Genomic DNA, 20,110 nt, shown 5'->3' with positions numbered 1-20,110 from the left:
AAACTAACTTTGAAAGTAACACTACATTGTTTTCTGAAGAAAAAGAAATATTTCATGAGTCTCTATGATAATTTTGACTTGGATATTTGCATTTATAGAAAGTGTATGTCAGTCCTGTGATCAGCAAAAAAATGTCAATGAAATGGGGGGGAGGGGGGGGGGGTAATCCTCTTTGAAGTCATTTTGCAAAAAAATTGGTTGGCTACCCCTATATAACAGGAACATTTTTATGTGTCAGGCATTTCATTCTGCTAGAAAAATCACCTCTTAAGCATGTAAACTCAATTTTAAGGTAGGATTAGGGACCATTTCTTATATTGTAAGTCTATGGAATCAATGTGGGTGTCTGACCTGAAATAATATAACATTATAGTTCATTTTTCCGTTTTAAAATTGTCATTCGGTATTTTATACACTGTTTCCGTTTATTCTGGTTCGCTGTCAAATTATGGTTCCCGTAGAAGTGCGCGGGTGACCAGTCTACATATCCGTTTTCAGTCAGAATTCCTCAGTTTTTATGGTTATTTTTAAATTCGAAAAGTTGCGATGTGTCAATTCAGTACTTCGGACGAAAGTTTTCACAAGGTTAGCTTTTAAAAAAGCTAGTAGCGACTCGCTTCGTAATTTTTTTCCAGGGGTGTGTTTAAATGTAAAAATGACAGTTCTGTTAGCTGAAGAGACTTCAGCGAACATCAAAATAAAAGTGACATATACATATAAAGTTATCGAAGTCAGTTCTCGAGATCTCAGTTTAACAAAGAGGAATATGAGTATATATGAAGATGCATGTAAACAGATAAAATGAAGTCCCTATGTATATGCACATTTACTATTTGGCCTGTTGACCTTGACCAAAAAAATGTTAGATAGGTATAATTCATAAAGATGTCTCTTTATACGAAGTTAAGTTGGGACCCAAGAGCTATGTGATGTATACGAAACCTGTCGGAGAAATCTGCCGTAAACATGATCTAAACAACCATTTCTTCGCAGATGACTCACAACTCTATCTATCCTTCAAACCAGTGACTAATATTTCAATTCAAGAGAATATAAACCGTATTGAAAGATGTCTTGAAGACATTGTAAGTTGGATGAATGCCAACATGCTGAAGCTAAACGGCGATAAAACAGAGTTGATAATCTTCTCATCTGAACATAACGCACAACCTGTTTCAGATGTTACAGTAACAGTCGACGGTTCGAAAATTAGCCAATCATCTAGTGTGCGCAATCTTGGTGCATTTCTTGACTCGAACATGAGGATGGAACAACATGTAAATAATGTCTGTAGGAACTGTTATGCACAATTAAGACAAATCGGTCACATCAGACCCTATCTTACTGTTAAAGCAACCAAATCTCTAGTAAATTCACTTGTTACTTCTAGGTTTGACTACTGTAATGCACTGTTATATGGAGTCTCTAAGCAGTCAATGACCAAGTTACAACATGTTCAAAATACAGCAGCTAGAATTGTGACCAAAACACTCAAATATGACCACATAACACCTATTTTACGTGAACTTCACTGGCTTCCGGTAGAGTATCGGGTCGAACATAAAATTTTGACTTATACATATAAATCCCTCATCGATCAATCACCAGCCTATATAAAAGACATGATAGACGTGTACATCCCAGTCAGAAATCTGAGGTCCCAGAATAACTCAATGACATTAGTTGTGCCTAATTCTCGGACAGTACGATATGGTGACAGGTGCTTCCAGACAGCCGCAGCGAAATTATGGAACGCGTTACCACCTGACGTTAGAGACTGTAATACTTTGCCATGTTTCAAGAGAGCTCTCAAAACACATTATTTCATAAAGTTCTATGGACGTTAGTTCATAAATCATCATACATGTACTACTTTTGCTATATTATCAGTGTTAATTTTAATTGTGCCTTGATTTTAAACTAAATGTGTCTGTATTTCTTACCATCCTTTACTGGTTTTAGATTATCATTATTGTTTAATAGGTTTACTTAATTAATGTTGTACATTATGTCTTATATAAATATATGATTATGTTTTATCGGATTTATGTAAAGCACTCTTGAACATTTATTATTTATGAAAAGAGTGCTATAGAAATGTGGTATATAATAATATGTTATTTAGTATTGGAATGAGTGACAGACACAAGTCCTATACAGGAATATATTACTGAAGAACTCTCTTGGGTGTGGGCGAATTTAGATTCATGGGGCATGATTAACATTTGATTTGTACAAGTTCTCAAGTCTCGTAAATCCCGGTCAAATTAGACCGGGAGAGACCGGAAGCGACCGGACCGGAGAATAGGATATCCTAGTAAATACATACACTAAATACCGGAAAGGATAAATTGACCGGAAAAAAAGAAAAAGAAAAAAATGCACAGAACCAGATGTACACTTATGTTAATTAACCAAACGAAAACTTACTACAGAGAAAACAGGTGAAATCGCTAAGTAAATATGATTTATTGAAAAGAATTCATGAAAACAAACATTTAAATCATCATTATATATTTTCGCTCAAAGCAATACTTGCTGCTTTTTAAAAATGGCGTGAAAAATGAAGGTTTTTTGACGCTATGTAAGATTAAATTTGATTGGCTAAATAATTTTGGATTCCAGCCCTGACAGATAAATTTTGTAGAAAGCTGGAAGCCAAGCGTCGATTAAATTTTTGGATGGATTCGGAGTTTTAGGTTGTTTCTAAGTAAAATCCTAACGTAATACCGGCTCGCCGTGGCGAGCCAGCAAAACCATCACTTTGCAGGTACTCGCGTTACCGTGAAGCTCGCATTAGTTAATTTTAGACAGCTTTTATTTATTTAGTTATTTATATTTTTGTTTCTGTTTTAATTTGTCCGTTTTTTAACAGATTTGACTTTCATCAGTTATCGATCATTTTCTGAATATTAGATCTATGTCGCTTCTTTTGATATTCACGCGCTTTTAGTGATCGACAGTAATGTCGCGGTTTTCATTGACTTTGGTTTTCTAAACATTGCGTTAAAATAAAATGCCAAAATGCACAGTGTTTATCAAATCTTTTAGATATTTTTCTTCCAATTTGATAAACCCATCCGTGATGCTTTTGCAGTGAAAGACAGGGGGTTTGCACTTAAATTAAGAGTGTTCTGTACTCGTCGTTTGCGACGTTGTTTTACTCTCGTGGTTTCACACTTTGTAAAGAAGAGCTGAATTGTTCCATATGATTATTTATGATAACTCTGTTTAAAAAAAGTGTAATTAATTTGAGCTGGTATACTTTTGTTTTGCATGCACATAATAGTTTAAATTGTATTACTTCAACAACATGTGATAGGGCTATGATTATATGGATTATTGACTGAGAAGGAACTTTTGTTATTTCCTTTAGTCATCTTACCCTTGTGTTGACAGTAATTGTATGCTTTATAAAGTGTTGTTTTTTTCCCTGACAAGGGGAATTGTTTACTCCTTGAAGGTTATAAACTTCTAATTACAAATTAAATTTCTGTCATTCTTGTTTATTTCTTTCTTTATTTTTTATCCTTTATTTAGGTACTAAGTACTACATTTGCTTTTGTTTTTATTATTTACAAATTATTATTTTGTGTTGTTGTATTTGTTTTGTTTTCATTCAATTTTGCCTGCCTTTTTATTTTGTGGTTTTGACGTGTTTTGTATGATTTAGCTTAATAGCTTAATTTGCAACTATTGTCAATTTGTATACACCTAGAAGTAAGTTAAAAAAAATCCGGCATTTTGCCCCAGTTTTGACATGACCAAAACTGAAATTTAAAATACACACATATTGCGCATGCTCAGTGACATGTATGGCCAGCGTCTCGGTGTTTGGGATTTTAGAAGAATAAATTTACATTTTGCAGAGTATACACATGTTTGTGTTATATCACTATTTTGTGAAGTCGACTTGATTATAATAATTCCCAACAACAAAACACTATCGGTAAATCAAGGAATGAAATAAAACTCATCCCCACTTTACCCAAATAAAAACAATAACAACATCAACAACAAATACAAAGTTCCAGTTGTTCTGCATCCCATACACAATCATTTTGCATGGCTGGTTTCTATCTATATTAGTACATGAATTAACTTATTGATCATGAAGATCCTGATAAAATGCCATATTCACGGACCACCTATTTACCTAAAGTAAGTAACAGCGATGAAAAATAGATATAATAAATAAATAGAATAAATATAGACTATATATATACATATTATAAGGTTATGACTAAAATCTCATTTTAAGGTCACCATCAAGCAGTATATACCATAACACTGTGTGGGCCCCGTGTGTTTTCGATAAAATAACCTTTTTTAGTAGTCCATAAAGAAATACGATATTCGCGAGTATTCAATTGGCCATCAAATATGGATCAAGACAAATATTGACATCAAATATTGATTAAGTATACGGTCTGCATTTCATACTCTCTACCTAAAGATTTCGTTAAAGAATATGAAAATGATTATTCGTAACTAAAAGTAGTCAAGCAAATTCAAAACAATAGAAATTGATAACCCGATAAAGAAAAATAGTCGAGCAACTTAAATTAATTTCTGACAGGGAAAACTCGAATCAGGTCGACCTCACCAGTGATGATTTATTTCCGCAAAAGTAATCATGCGCAGAGCTATTTAGGAAAAAAACGGTCATGATATTTTATATATCTTAAGATTATTCATTACTAAATTACTTAGTACATGTATTTGGTTTGCAGTCATTCGTGTAAATATGTGTTATATATAGAAATATGTGTATCGAAAGATTTCATCTTTAAAACATCTTGGAAAGTGTTGATCCCTCGAGACGAATTGAGAACTGCAGCAGCAGCAGCAACAGCAACAACAACAACAAAATAATTATAAAAACAACAGCAACAATAATGACAATTTTAAACTTGGATTATATGGAGTCAGTTTCTAAGAGATAATGGAAAGTGTATAATCTCCAACCGGGGATGGGTGGGATATCTCCAACCAGGGATGGGTGTGACGGGGTGTGACGGGGGTGGGGGTAGAGAGATGATTAAGAGCACCGCCATTAGCGTCATTTAAAATGTACCATCTTCCGTCGATAAATAAGATTATATTTTCTTCATTTATTTTAATTATTAAATTATAAAATACAAAACGGTTAAAATTGTTTCCTAGAATTATAAAAATACATAAAAACAACAAAATAATTATTACAAAACATATAAACAAATATTTAAAAAAAACAATAATGGAAGCTGCCATTCTTATTTGAAACACATATAAACATCCTAATACTTTAAGAAACTTTATGATTACTTTATGACGTGTCTGGCTTTATAAGAAATGACCTCATCTCATTCGCTTTAGGTCTAACATCATCAGAAAGTTTTGTTCTGCTGATTTCATTGATATGAGTTAAAGAGGTCTCTGTTACATCGTTTTCAAGGACATTTAAGTCTAAACCTAACTTAAACTCTTTTAATGACACAGGTTCATTGGAAACACTACATCCTGTAACATTTGTTGGAAACTCACAACTCACTGGCTTCCGGTGTAAGACCATACTAGTGCCATTGTACTCCAAATTGTTTGTGACAAGGTTTCTAAGACTTACTACAGTTATATCACAGGAGAGCGGCTTTTGACCTAGATAATGACCATGAGTGAATTTCTCGTTCTGTTGCTCCACTGAGAACAGCAATGCTTTGTTTTGGAGTTGTTCGTTTAAAATGGTGCTTAAAACTGACGCATGCGTATATCTAACTTCCGGTGTTTGTAATGGATCATTTTTATATTCTATCTGTAGAATAAATTCAGATAGCGTAGCAACACGTTCAGACACACCTTGTCCAAGCCCCTTCCCGTCATCATGCCGCATGTTCCTGTCTAACATTACTTCAAACCAACCGTTTTCAAGGGAAGCAACTCCATGGCTTTGTGCAGAATGAAGTGTGAATCGCTTTATGTGATCTTCAATGATGCCCATTGTTGTTATTGGGTAATAATTAGTCTCGATTGGTCTAGTTTTGTTGTTTTTTCTTCCCATCAGCTGAAAACCATTTTGGTCTGTGAAAAATACGTCTCCATTATCAATGTCTGTTTTAAAACGAAGAATGACTTCCGACTCAACGAGCCTCGGTTCCATTTCTAGAGTAATTTCCTGTCTTAAATGGAGTGCTTGTCCATTAATGTCGTCTGCGTGATACAATATCCACTTTTGTGTAAAACCGGATTTATAAGAAACTATTACCTGGGAATATACAGGTCCACTAGACACGGACACTTCTGGTCGCGGAAGTTCGGTTATGCGTTTTGCTGGCCCGGCTGGTCCAAACAAGTATGCGCCACTTTTTACAGGTTGATATTTCAAAAAGTTACAATTTATTTCCGTCTTCCTACCAAAATTGTCTGTTATACTTTTTAAAGATCCATTAATACCAAAGAACTCCACTTTCAAGAATCTGTTTTCAATGGTCATTATTTCCCTTGTGTCTCCAGATGATTTATTGACCTCTTCAAAGTATGGTGACAAATTAGTGCCATCGTCTTTAGCCTCCATTTCGACCATCTTGATTTCTAAGGGAGACAAATCGAGGGATATTGTCACTAAGTTAAACCTTTCAAACTTTGATGACATAGACTCGGCTATTTGATGGGACAACGCTCCTGATACAGACAAATCTGTTTTATCAGTGTAGAAACTCACAGAGCATTTTCGGGCCTTTTCTAAAGGGTTTGCTACGTATAGTTTAAGTTTCTTGTTTTTCAATCTATATACTTTAGGCGTGAGAATACTTTTTGCTCCTGATTTTTCATTATTGTCAATTAATGCAAATGGCTCCTTAACGATTCCATCTGACACTATGAGGCCCACTGTAGAGGTGAGTGCTTTCTGGACATTTTTAAAAGCTAACATTAATCTTGATTCATAATCAGTTACTACATACGGTAATGAAGTTCCAGTGATACCATCGTGGTGTTGAAATATCCCAATCTCTCTCCTGGCTGTTCTGAGCTCATTGAGGATAGCACTGTAGGCAAGTTTGATATCAGTACATCTCTTCGAGACAATACACATGTTATATAATATAACACTGTACTTATCTCCTGCACGAATCAGTGGCTCTATCTCCCTTGTTAAACGCTTAATCCACGGGCGTGTTGTGAAATAGCCGGTCCAGTAATCATTTTCTTTTTCAGAGTATGGAAAGAAATCACCACTTATAACTGGAAAAGCTGACAAAGGTATAGCTTGTTTTTCTTCCTTACGAATGTTTTCAAAATAATCTTTAATCGTACCAAATTTCAGTTTCATTTTCCACTCAGCTTTGTTATTAATGTATGCCATAAGTTTCCCGTAGTTTTCATGAGTATCAGACCAGCTTTGTATTCTGTCGTAGGAGTTGTCTTCTCCAAGGAAAATGATTAAGTGATTATATTTGTAAAATGATGCTGTAAATTTGTAATTGTTATACAATTCAGTGGCCAGACTTTCAATATTTGCATCCGTGACAGGAACTGCGCCATCCTGTCTATGTGTATTCAAATGAAGAAAATTAAACTTTTTACAAACATTTCTATCTGGACCACACACATTACTATTCCAGTACTCAGTGTATGGCATTAGATTACACAAAATATCGTTTTCATTCTTGGAATTCCAATATGGCCGCCACATGAAATCGAGGCTCTTTTTGCGCATTAATGTGTGCTTGATTGCCTGGTGAATACGGAGAATCACCATGTTCTGTATTCCACTACTTTTCCACAAGTATGGCATTGTACTGGAATAACCAAATGGATCATTTATCCATGCGTTAACTGGTATGGCGCCAAGATTTTCCATCAGCCACTGATGACCTTCAATCAGCTGGTCAACCACCGGTGCATAGTGTGTTATTGCCTCGTCAGGCATGACCCACCCTCCGAGCACGATCTCGAGCTGTCCTCTGGCTACGAGTTGACGTACCTAATATATAGTTAAAGCAAAACAATGATTAACAAAAACAATTAAATAAATCATTTAATTTCATTTTCAAATACTAGTACATGTACATGTAGTGACGCCTCCTGATTCATGCTAATTTCCGTGAGAATTTTGAAAGTGTAATAAAATTTAATAAAATTGTGATTTGAACTAAGAAAATAATTGTTCACATTACAAACAGCACTTACAACCTATATTAACTACCAATAAGAGGTCAAAATAGACAATAATAGCCCTTACTGCGTTAGTAACACAATGATGAAAAATACTGCAAAATCGGTCTTAAATCGCACACAACATATGGAAATAATTACTTCTATTTTGAATCTTTTTACTTTTCTAAAAATCTCAGTACTTTTTTTCTCAAGTTTGATTTTCTTGAAATATTTTGGTAATATTTTGGTTCATCTGGAGGCATGCAGCTTTAACAGTGACGAAAAATAAATCATCAGTCATAGATTTAACGTCATCAGAAGAGGGGAAGGGATTATTTGTAATTGCTGCAATGTTTAGTAAGATACCTTCTGCTTAGTTTCTTCAGTTATGTCACGGAACCATCTTTCAAGGAACACCGTTTCTACCCATTGGAACGTCATATTTCTATTATTGCTAAGATATTCTACCATGTTGTCTAGTACACCTGAAACAGATGGTAAATAAACCATTAAATATCATAGATATGGTAGATATAAAGCGGTATAGCCATCCTGAACATAGTTTATAGTTTATACAAATTTATTTTAGTTCGATTGTGTTGGAAGCATTCAGCTTATTGCAACACTCACGAATCCTCTCCTAGAACTAAACAGTACCGAGCAATGAATGTAAAGTTTCGTGCTCAAGGAAACAACGGCTTGCCCCTGACAGGGTTTGAGCCCACGCGGTCAGCAATCCTGAGATTACTATCTTGAGATTACTAGTCCGACTGCACTCCGCCAAATATTGAACTTGATACTGAAAACAGTTGTACTTTCTGTTCAGACGCTATAGTATAGTAGAGATTATGTATATATGAGACGGGTTTAATTTTCATTACAAGAAAATACAATATAAAACATCCTGAATTTTAAATACATTGTAACGATATGAGAATATGTATAACGTTACAGTACCCTGAAATTTGAACACGCTGTATAGATACATGTAATGAAATACGTGAACAGAATGTCATATTCCGTGTACACCAAGATTGTGAAAGATCAAGATCAAAATTCAGAGCTAAAAATGTTCCCTTTGTTATTTTCATAGATCTAATATCAACACACAATATTCAATTTCACAATGTAAAAAAACATAACAAAAGGGTTGGGACAAAAGTTCTAAAAGCTCACTTTTAGTCGATCCACTATAGTAACCTTCCACAGTTTGACCATATCCGGGGTCAGTGTGGGAAAAGGGAACCAGAGTGACACGAATCTCGGCGTCCGTTCCTTTTGATTGGTGGAATTCTTCCGGAAGCTTGTAGAGGCCGTCTGCTCCAAGACTATAGTCTGTTTCTTTGGGTAAATCATACGTAGATATCCTTCCGCCGGAAATGTCTTTAAATGGCACTACTTTATTGCACATATGTTTGTTATGATCTATCGATTTAGAGGTTTTTGTTTTGAAATTATGTTCCTCCTCTCTAAAAGATTCTTTTCGTCGGGATACGTTTTTATAAAAAACGTGTCTACCAACATCTCCCGCGGAAACATCACGTGGTGGACTTGTCGTTGGCCAAACAGCAAATAATATGAATAATAACGCGCAGACGGGTATCACGACTTTAATTTTCCGGAGGGGTATTTGTTGTATCATTTTCATTTCTAAAGTTGAGTCTGCAAATAGAAAAGGAAAATATTTTTTTTTAATTTATATAAATGAAACAGCACAAAGTTAAGCTGTAGAATTCCAACTGACACATTGTGATGGAGAAACTAGGCGAATGTAATTCTGATATAACGTTTTAATATGACAGATTTTTATGTGGAAGAAAACCGTCAATGTTAGAGAAAAAGATCAAAATATTGACTTATTTGTGAACAGTGCAGACCATGATCAGACAACACAGAATGATGTGTGTCAAAATCAAGTGGGCATTTGCCCTTTTGCTCTACGCGAGGTTTCCGTCCTCGCTGAGCCCACCTTAGGACACCTGCGTTATCGTTTGACAGATGTACCGCCCCAGTCAAACTCCCCGCCTAACAAGGTCTTCAGAGCTGGTTACATGGATAAATTCAACACCTGTCATTAGGGATAACAAAAGTTAATGCATTTAAATTTGTGCTATATCTTTATGTAAATGGAAAATAAATTTAAAAAAAAAAACAAACAAAAAAAAACAACAACCAAAAAACAAGATAAAACAAGTGTAAAAAAACAAAGACAAGTAGACACTTTAACTTTAAAAAGGTCTACAATATATAAGAAGTAAAATTACCACATATACGTGTATTATTCCACCATAAAGTCCGTCAAAGATAAGTTAATAGTATAATTTACTACATTGCATCATAATTGTAGTATAATTAGTTACAATTATCATAATTGGATGCTTTCACAGTGAACGTACGTTGTGCAGAATGTGTTACAGAGAAAAAATAGCAATGTTTTCATTAAAAATGTTTCGACCATTGAAATACTTTAAACTTTACTTCATACTTATTTATCAAATCTTCAGTCTTCTTTACATTATTACATAGAAAGCATTTACACAACTATGTTTCTCCACACTTTTGACTTTTTTTGTATTCAAGCAATCACCAGAAGAATCTTTCAATAAAAAAATCGTTTCAACATGTTCAGCTTGACTGATTTTATATAGCAAAGTGAAACTAAATAGTTTAGCTAGGCTATGTACATAGTGCGGAATCAATATAACATTATATTATTATATTTGGTTTTTATTGAATAGAATTCAATTTTCATTTAAAATGCTTTCAGCTTTATATTTAGTAATGTCATATTTTCCAACGTTAAAATTAAATGTAACTTGTTTCCATTTTCCCAGAGGAAACTATAACCCATTTCAAAATTTAAAAGATATTCGGAATTGAAATATTTTTTTTATATAAACATCAAGTTTTAAAAAAATGAAACTTGGGATGAAGAAAACAGCATTATATATACACAGTTAATATTGGACAGTTGTAAGTAAATCAAACACAATGTAAAGGTACATTAACTAAGTGTACTCGATCTGTCATATAAATATACAATTTGCAATAGTTATGACACTTTTCATGACACTTGCCCATGTCACTTCAACTATCGTAAAAGCACTTCATATATCTTATTTGCATTGCCACTACCTTATAAGCACTGCCACTATCTTATTAGCACTCACTATCTTATTAGCACTGCCACTACCTTATTAGCACTGCCACTATCTTATAAGCACTGCCACTACCTTATAAGCACTGCCACTAACTTATTAGCACTGTCACTATCTTATTACCACTGCCACTATCTTATTAGCACTGCCACTATCTTATTAGCACTGCCTCTATCTTATTAGCACTGCCACTATCTTATTAGTACTGCCACTATCTTATTAGCACTGCCACTACCTTATTAGCATTGCCACTATCTTATTAGCACTGCCACTATCTTATTAGCACCGCCATTATCTTATTAGCACTGCCTCTATCTTATTAGCATTGCCACTATCTTATTAGCACTGTCACTATCTTATTAGCACTCACTATCTTATTAGCACTGCCACTACCTTATTAGCACTGCCACTATCTTATAAGCACTGCCACTACCTTATAAGCACTGCCACTAACTTATTAGCACTGTCACTATCTTATTACCACTGCCACTATCTTATTAGCACTGCCACTATCTTATTAGCACTGCCTCTATCTTATTAGCACTGCCACTATCTTATTAGTACTGCCACTATCTTATTAGCACTGACACTACCTTATTGGCATTGCCACTATCTTATTAGCACTGCCACTATCTTATTAGCACTGCCATTATCTTATTAGCACTGCCTCTATCTTATTAGCATTGCCACTATCTTATTAGCACTGCCTCTATCTTATTAGCATTGCCACTATCTTATTAGCACTGTCACTATCTTATTAGCACTCACTATCTTATTAGCACTGCCACTACCTTATTAGCACTGCCACTATCTTATAAGCACTGCCACTACCTTATAAGCACTGCCACTAACTTATTAGCACTGTCACTATCTTATTACCACTGCCACTATCTTATTAGCACTGCCACTATCTTATTAGCACTGCCTCTATCTTTTTAGCCCTGCCACTATCCCATTAGCACTGCCACTATCTTATTAGCACTGCCACTATCTTATTAGCACTGCTACTATCTTATTAGCACTTCCACTATCTTATTAGCACTGCCACTATCTTATTAGTACTGCTACTATCTTATTAGCACAACTACTATCTTGTCAGCGTTGATACTGTCTTATTTGAATGCGCATATGACCGATGTTCATTTTGCGTTGTTTTCAAGTAATTTACGTTTACTACACGTAAAAAAAGTTTAGGTTTTCGTTTAGGTTTTCAGTGAAGTACTCAGTATTTGAAGTACAATCTATAGGAAAATAAACTATTTGTAAGTCACCCACCGTAACTTAAGATTTTTTTCAGGATAAAAAAAATCAGTACTATACATAATATAATTAATCATCCGACTTTTCTATTCATTGCCGTTTTGAAGATATCGGATAACGTTGAAAGAACAGAAGTATAATTCATCACTGTAAAAAAAGAAAAAGAAAAAAAAGATAGATTTTAGAAATAGTTTCGAGTTACATCGGATACAATCACTTCTGTTATAGGAAAACAATATTTATCCAGTTCACCATATTGGTCGAGGACGAGTTTTTGTAAATGGTATATTTACTACTTATATTCTTTTTTTTCTGTCCTAATAATACAAGTTTACAAAAAAATAGTCCTATTAAACGACCACCTGTTCAAGCAATTCCCTGTGATAATTTCCTGAATAAGGCTACATATGGAAACCAACTACCAGGCTACAAAGATGTAACAGACTGGGATACATTAGTTTGCATAATTATGTTAATAAACATTTTGATTTCGCAAAGTTTTAAGTTTTTTTTGTATATTAAAGTATGATTTAGATGTGATGTAGCTTATATCATTTCCGATCCCCACCCATAAGCCCAAAGCAACAGTAAAAAAACAACAACCAACGACAACCGACTACATTAACAATAACAACAACAACAGCAGCAGAATCAACAACAAGAACAACAACAACAATGATAATAATAATGAAATAATATTGATTATTATATGCTAATGAAAAGCAAGTAAAAATATTGAAATAACGTGACAAGTTAGTGCAATGGTGAAAAGAAAACATAAGACGCACGTAGATAAAGATATAGAACAATGAGCGCGTGCACGTGATCATGAACATGCTTCCGCGTAGATTGCTCATTAGATTTTAATTAAAACTACACAGTTTTACGACAAAGGAAAATGAAATACAATCTACAAACCTGTTTAAAATATACTTCAGTAGCGTATCTATAGAAAAATCATTACTATTGCGTGTAAAGGCTCTATTTGCACGAGTTAATTAAGTAAACATATAGTAATTTTCAGTAAATATTAAGAGCAAAATTAAAGATTGCAATGGGTCATAAAAGGTCTAGATTGAATCTACTGGGTGATAAAATCAATAGTGACAAAACTATACAATAAATTTATCTGATTGTATATTTATATATGGTCTGTATAATTATTAACCTATAGCTCTTCAGCGCTTCTTATGTAAAATTCTTCCAAGTATAATTTCCAATAACCGTAAATTATACCATACCCAGACTATGGTATAATTTTCAGTTTTGAAGATCGAAGGAGAAAGTGTTTCTGGGCGGAGCTATAGGTTAAAACAGATACACCATTGGTGCGTTGACGATTTCTGGGCTTGCGTAAATTATACCATAATCACGTGACCTTTCTTATGCAACCTCACTCGACTTCGTCTCGTGAGGTTAAGGCATAAGAAAGGTCACGTGATTATGGTATAATTTACGCAGGCTTGCGTAAATTATACCATAATCACGTGACCTTTCTTATGCAACCTCACTCGACTTCGTCTCGTGAGGTTAAGGCATAAGAAAGGTCACGTGATTATGGTATAATTTACGCAAACCCAGAAATCGTCAACGTATTCCGGGTCGCTTAGGATGACCACTTTAGGATGACCATAAAATTATACATGTACATTAATTAGCGACCATTTACTTAAAGTTATTTTTAACATTATTATTACCGGTGGTGGAGCATTGGTGGAGCGCTTAGTTCAATAGTGAAACGGTATAACAACATATCCAGACTCCAGAGTTCTGCCAGTTAGTAGCTTATCCTAAAATAATTTCTCATATATTATTCAATTTGAGTGTCACTTTTAACCGAGGTGCTTATAATTAAGAAAATATTAAAAGAACCAGCGGAACGAAGAATTTTTTTGCACTTTTTTCCTGCATCATCATGTAACAAACGCCCCAATCGGATTACATCGATGGTTATTCCATTCGGAACTGCCTCGGCTATTACCCATAATAACTTATCCGAAGACTGACGGAAAGGGCCGAGTAGTTGCGACTGTGGTTATTCATAATAATCGGAAGATTGACGGAAAGGACCGAAAAGTTACTAAGCGACATTAAGTGAAGATTTTCGTATGATATCAAGTATCGACCTGTCTTACCTAAAGGAGGAAAATATCATATTTCCTTAAATGTATAAAACAACATATAATTGCGAGATGCATATATAAAATGTCAATATATATATATTTAACCTGTACATTGTAACCAGGGCTACCCGGACCCCTCTACAAGACTACATGTGACCCTATAATGATATTTCTATGAATAAATTTAAATCATTTAAAACATTATAAAAATCAATACAATATCACGGAACAGAAAAAAACAACAACAATCGAACTTCCTGGTCCATAGTTATCTTATATATACAACTTGTAGTCTGTTTTTACAGACGACAATTTAATTCTTTTAATCTGTGATATTTTAATGATTTTTTGTGTGTTTGTAATGATTATATTCATTTTTTAGACGTAGAGGAGTCTAGGCCGGAGAGTACTGGTTTATGACCTGGCTACGCGCCTTAAACCTACGTGTAAGGGTAACGTGTTTGTTCGATACCTTCGTATCACACAAAGGTCAACATACCAAAAGAGAAAAAAAACACTAAAGAACGCCCAAAACGTCAACATTGAAAATGTTACAGTCTCGGTTTAATTGAGTCTGTTCATGGACGGCAGTGGTAATCCAAGCCCCCTAGCACCAGCTTAAGCAGAATTCAACATTTAAACATGGTAATGGTGACATTACCAAGAAATTATCATTAACATATACCAAGTCGGGTTTCTGCTATACAGGAGTCAAGAGAGATAAAACTTTAATCAAAGCTAATTCCTGAAAAAGACTTATCTAATATTCACGACATTAAATAAACATACAAATATAACAAAGGCTGTAAAATTTCTTACCCTTTTAATGTCCTGCTTTCGAGTGCACTCACAATCAAATAGTACGGTATAATTAAAATGTTTTGAAAAAAAATTCTTTTTCACTTAATGAGTAAATAACCCTTTAGGTAAAACATTTAACGACAATTCAAACACGACCATTTTGGTTATATCTGATATACAATCCACCACAGGCAGGCAGTCGTTGGCGGATACTATTTCATGTGAAGGTCATCGCTGTACTCCGAACAATATAGTCAACGATCTAATTCAGTTAATTTATAATGCGTTTATTTTTTAAGTGGAATATGAGTGTTCAAATAAACTTGTTCAATTGTCAGTCAGTTTGAATTGTACAGTCAACTCTTGGCAAAACGACCATTGAAATAAAAACATTACGAGAAAATCTTAATAAGTAGATTTTTACGTTATTTTTTCATCTGAACAATTTATAATACCTGTTAACCCAATTTGAGAATTACATGCTAATAATTGGGGCGTCTTATGGAATGAGAAAGGGCGACATCAATATCTCGAGCCTTTTAGTCGGTCATAATAAAAGCCGATCATTCCGATTGGTATGAGGGTGCTTGATTATTATAAAGTCGCGATATGTACTGGATAATTTCGCAATGCAAACATTTTCAAATGAAATAACCTTTTCCGTCTCTTCTTTTTTTTTATTTATCATTTTTAGTACATAGTGTGTTATTATGGTATTTTAAAATACAATAATGAGTTGATGACCTAAACATTCCGAAAATCTATTTATAGAGGGATGTACTCCTATCGGTAATTTCCGGTCTCTCCCGGTCTATTTTGACCGGGATTTAGTAGTGACCGCGAATAGTATCACACCAGTTTATTGCCCCCGTCTCTCCCGGTTTTGGAGTAGATGTTTAATGAACAAATATTTTACAGATAAATAAGCTTTTTTCCAAAATGAAATGTTTGTCACTTAGTCTGGTTACAAATAATTAATAAACATAGATCAACTCTCAAATTTATTGATTATTATTATACAATAACATACAAATTCGAAAAAAAAAAACCCACCAACAACAACAATAGCATGTTTATTTTATCTATATGAGATTTAAAAAACAATAAATATGTACAATAATTGAGAAAAAAGGTACAATTTTATGACACTATCAACTTTGAATCATTTTATTTAATTTGTTTACTCGTGTTTTTAGTAAAGATGCCGAGGAATTATTCAAAGTTACAATTAGATTTTATGAATTATTCAATCGATTGATAATTTAGGAAAATGGTAAAGAAAAATTACCAATGTACATGTACATTGGTTTAAGAATAAAGAATATTATATTCTTGAAAGATTAACCATAATTTACTGACTTTTTCCAGTTAAAGTTTTGACTTTTAATCGTCGGTCAATATGACAATTGAATTCTTAAAATTTATTTTACAATTTTAATAAAAAAAGAGTAGTAAACATAAAAAAACTCAATATTAAAATAGCACATAAAACACAAAAAAGAGAGGAAACCAATATTCATAAAATCTGTATTTTTATATTAAAATAGATATCACAATTATTGTATAATAAACAAGTATGCTCAACATGATCAACATGGTAATATAACCAGTATCATATTTTTACTAAGTGTGAACAGATACCTTAAGAGGGGGTCTTCGCTAATAGCGATTTCATAATAAGGGACAATTCCACAAGTGTCGTGTTGATCATGAGTTACACATATGGATTATAAATGATTGTATACATGTATATACGTTGCTATTAATAATCACGATCATGAAGAAATAACAAGTAATATTCTAATCTCTAGCATGCCAATCAAAGTTCATAATGAACAATGTCTTTCGTCTGTTCATTCTGGTAAAAACCAATTAACCATTGAAAAGTTTATAAGAATATCTTGTCATCATATGTCTACTAGTTCATCTTCACTTTCTGCATTTCTTGCTTGGACGCCCTTTGATGCTTTGCATCAATGCTTTTCTTGTGACATTTTGTAATATAAAACTCCACTATGGCTAGTACGGGGAGATCACTGCGTGGAAGATTGATTGAAAACGTGTCGCCCCCTCAGATAAATCAGACGATGCTTTTTCTATTACTTGTTTTTTTTTATTGCACAATATCACTAAATAAAATCGGGTCATTAAAGGCATATATCCGTGTGTCTGGTGTTAACATTTCTAAATGTTGACCACCGTTAACCATGCACTTAACTCCATAAAAATGTTGCTATGGTGAAATAAAACAACATTTTACCAATTTCTGCAAAAAGAGTTCGATAGTCTTTAAAAAATGTGGTGTGTCTTAAACCAATAATTATTTTACAATTTTACAAGGTGAAGATTGATTCAATATTTATAGAGCCTTTACTCTTATACTTTTACTTCCTATACTTTACAACTTTAACATTAACACACTTATTTTGTTTAATTGTATATAATCAATCTATCTCATCCTTGGGCATATGTATGACGAATATGAGTGGAATTTACAATGGAAAAATAAATTATATTTGGTTAGGTTATCTGTTGTTCTTATATTATTAGATATACAGATTCTTGGCAGGTATAATATGGCCCTATAAAACGGTTGTTTGCATATTCAACCCGAGTCGTTAACTAGGGATTTACATACGGCCCTATAACCTTACTAAAATCTTTATAACAAATATATAATACAGAAAACTTCTTCTTTTAGAAAAATGAAATTTCTTCATAAATGGACAGCAGTCGTGTATATTATCAGTTATAAAGATTTTTGACAGGTTATATGGCCTGTCGGCTAGGGTTATACATGTATATAAATTTTATAAACAACCGTTTATATACGGTCATACAGTATAACCTTTCAGGAATATTTATAACGAATTTATAATGCTAGTTTCCAAAACAAACTTCTTCTTTTTTTAGAAAAAGGTGAAATTTCTTAGAAAATTGACAGCAGCCGTGTATATAAAACTATATAAACATCGGGAGTGACATTACAAACGTGCAGTATTATAATATTACAAATATTTTTTACAGGTATCAGAACTGTGAAAGAACAGTATATTGGTTTTTATTTGCAAGTTTGACTATGAGTACATTTGCATGGTAAAGATCGGAGAAGCTATCTGGTGTAAAATATACTGAAATATTAATTCAAAGCACGTGACTTGTCTCGTTGCAATGGTAACTATGCAATTGACATTACGCCAGAGAAGAGATTGCTCCGCCCACTGATTCACGTGACCCGGTCATTCAGAACCTTAGACAAAAGACTGTACCGACGTTTATGCGAAACTGTCATGCCACTTAAGTGACTAAAGAAATTACCTTATATAATTTGGTATACATAAAAAATTTAATGCTTTTATTGAATAGTTCAATGTTTTAAGATATTTTAAAAAGTAACATATAACTGTACTCAGCGAGAAATATAACAAGATCTTTGCCAAACATTTTATTCATCATCAATGCGTGAATTCAAGGCAGGTGGTACTGACAAAATATCATTTTAGTTTAGAAATTCAAAGATAGTTAAAATTGATGTAGCGGAAGATATAATAGTAAAATTATATCATTTCATTTCATTTATTGGCAAATCGGCATTATAAATGCCTTTGACCATTTGCATGCTAAATATGGCTAAGACATACTGTTTATATAAAAGTTTCACAAAAACTACACATTTAATCTTTTAAATAATAAATAATCAGCAAATATCAGACATTAAGAAATTAATTTTAAACTCACAGATGAAATAAATCCTACGAATCAACGAAACAGTAACATTTACAAATGTTTTGGGGTTTTATGTGCGAAATCACTTATATGTAATGAACTTGTGCATAAATTGTCAAACTTAAATGAGAAAATTGCCCTTGCGTAACTTTGTTGTATGATATATGATTATATGTATATTTGTACATTAGATATTTTCCTGAAAAAAAAACGCAATATTATTCACTTCGAAATAAGTTTCGCGCATGAAATGTACTGATCAGGAAAAGTAATCGCTGTAGGCAATGCGAGACAAGCTCCGAGCAGGGTAACTTCCCCTGATCAGTATGCAACACAACGTCGATCTCCATTGGCAATGCTATTGTTCACATACTGAATACGAATTGAAACAGTTATACCACGTGCGTGGTTTTAGATGTGTCATCCCTGATAATATATACATCCAAAAGAGAAAATATATATATATATATATATATTAAAAAGTAACATATAACTGTACTCAGAAATAAACGTATAAAAAATTAAAGAACTTTGTACTCTGCATTTCCCAAAACATACTTATATATATACAAAGGTCTTTTTTTTGGGTAAAATAATAATTAAAAAATATATCTGACAAATATAATTGATTTAAAGATGCCCACTGATGTAGAATCCGAATAATTGTCAACCGGTAGCACTGCGGATGATCACGTGACCAAAATCGTACAATGGGCTCATTAAATGGCGGCCTAAACGCCCGGTAAAAGCAGTGAAATTGAGGTAAGCGTACAGTAAACGTTAAATTTATATGTAAAACTAGGCCGCACGGAACGCCTGAATAAAAACCACGTGCTGTTCTGTTATTGGTTACTTTGTAGCTCTCTCTATTTAGGCCTGAAAGTCGAAAAAGTTGTTTTGGGTGATGAG

General features: G+C 33.5%; 1 protein-coding gene across 3 annotated transcripts; it reads right to left on the bottom strand.

Annotated features, from left to right (window-relative positions):
* Positions 1-5,094: 5,094 nt before the first annotated feature.
* On the bottom strand, positions 5,095-19,303 carry LOC132742860 (alpha-mannosidase 2x-like). Of its 3 annotated transcripts, none has more exons than XM_060731354.1 (4): positions 19,214-19,303; positions 9,310-9,795; positions 8,500-8,618; positions 5,095-7,960 (listed from the first exon to the last, which is right to left on the bottom strand). In XM_060731354.1, the coding sequence occupies exons 2-4, from the start codon at positions 9,779-9,781 to the stop codon at positions 5,309-5,311; spliced, it is 3,243 nt and encodes a 1,080-aa protein (XP_060587337.1). In that variant the 5' UTR covers positions 9,782-9,795; positions 19,214-19,303; the 3' UTR covers positions 5,095-5,308. The 3 variants fall into 3 exon arrangements, with proteins under 3 accessions (XP_060587337.1, XP_060587335.1, XP_060587336.1); XM_060731352.1 differs by lacking the exon at positions 19,214-19,303 and adding an exon at positions 15,494-15,736; XM_060731353.1 differs by lacking the exon at positions 19,214-19,303 and adding an exon at positions 10,398-10,689.
* Positions 19,304-20,110: the final 807 nt, after the last annotated feature.

The sequence above is a fragment of the Ruditapes philippinarum genome, unplaced genomic scaffold, assembly GCF_026571515.1.
Source record: "Ruditapes philippinarum isolate M1 unplaced genomic scaffold, ASM2657151v2 ctg1334_1_1_1_1, whole genome shotgun sequence".
NCBI classification, from domain to species: Eukaryota; Metazoa; Mollusca; class Bivalvia; order Venerida; family Veneridae; genus Ruditapes; species Ruditapes philippinarum.
This window is presented reverse-complemented; position numbering and strand designations above follow the sequence as displayed.

What these genes read in the sequence shown, in the direction of transcription:
- LOC132742860 (XM_060731354.1), bottom strand. Translation starts at nt 9,781, where the DNA reads ATGAAAATGATACAACAAATACCCCTCCGGAAAATTAAAGTCGTGATA. An exon ending in CTATAGTGGATCGACTAAAA is followed by an intron (nt 8,619 to 9,309) that starts GTGAGCTTTTAG and finishes CATCTGTTTCAG; the next exon opens with GTGTACTAGACAACATGGTA. An exon ending in CTGAAGAAACTAAGCAGAAG is followed by an intron (nt 7,961 to 8,499) that starts GTATCTTACTAA and finishes ACTATATATTAG; the next exon opens with GTACGTCAACTCGTAGCCAG.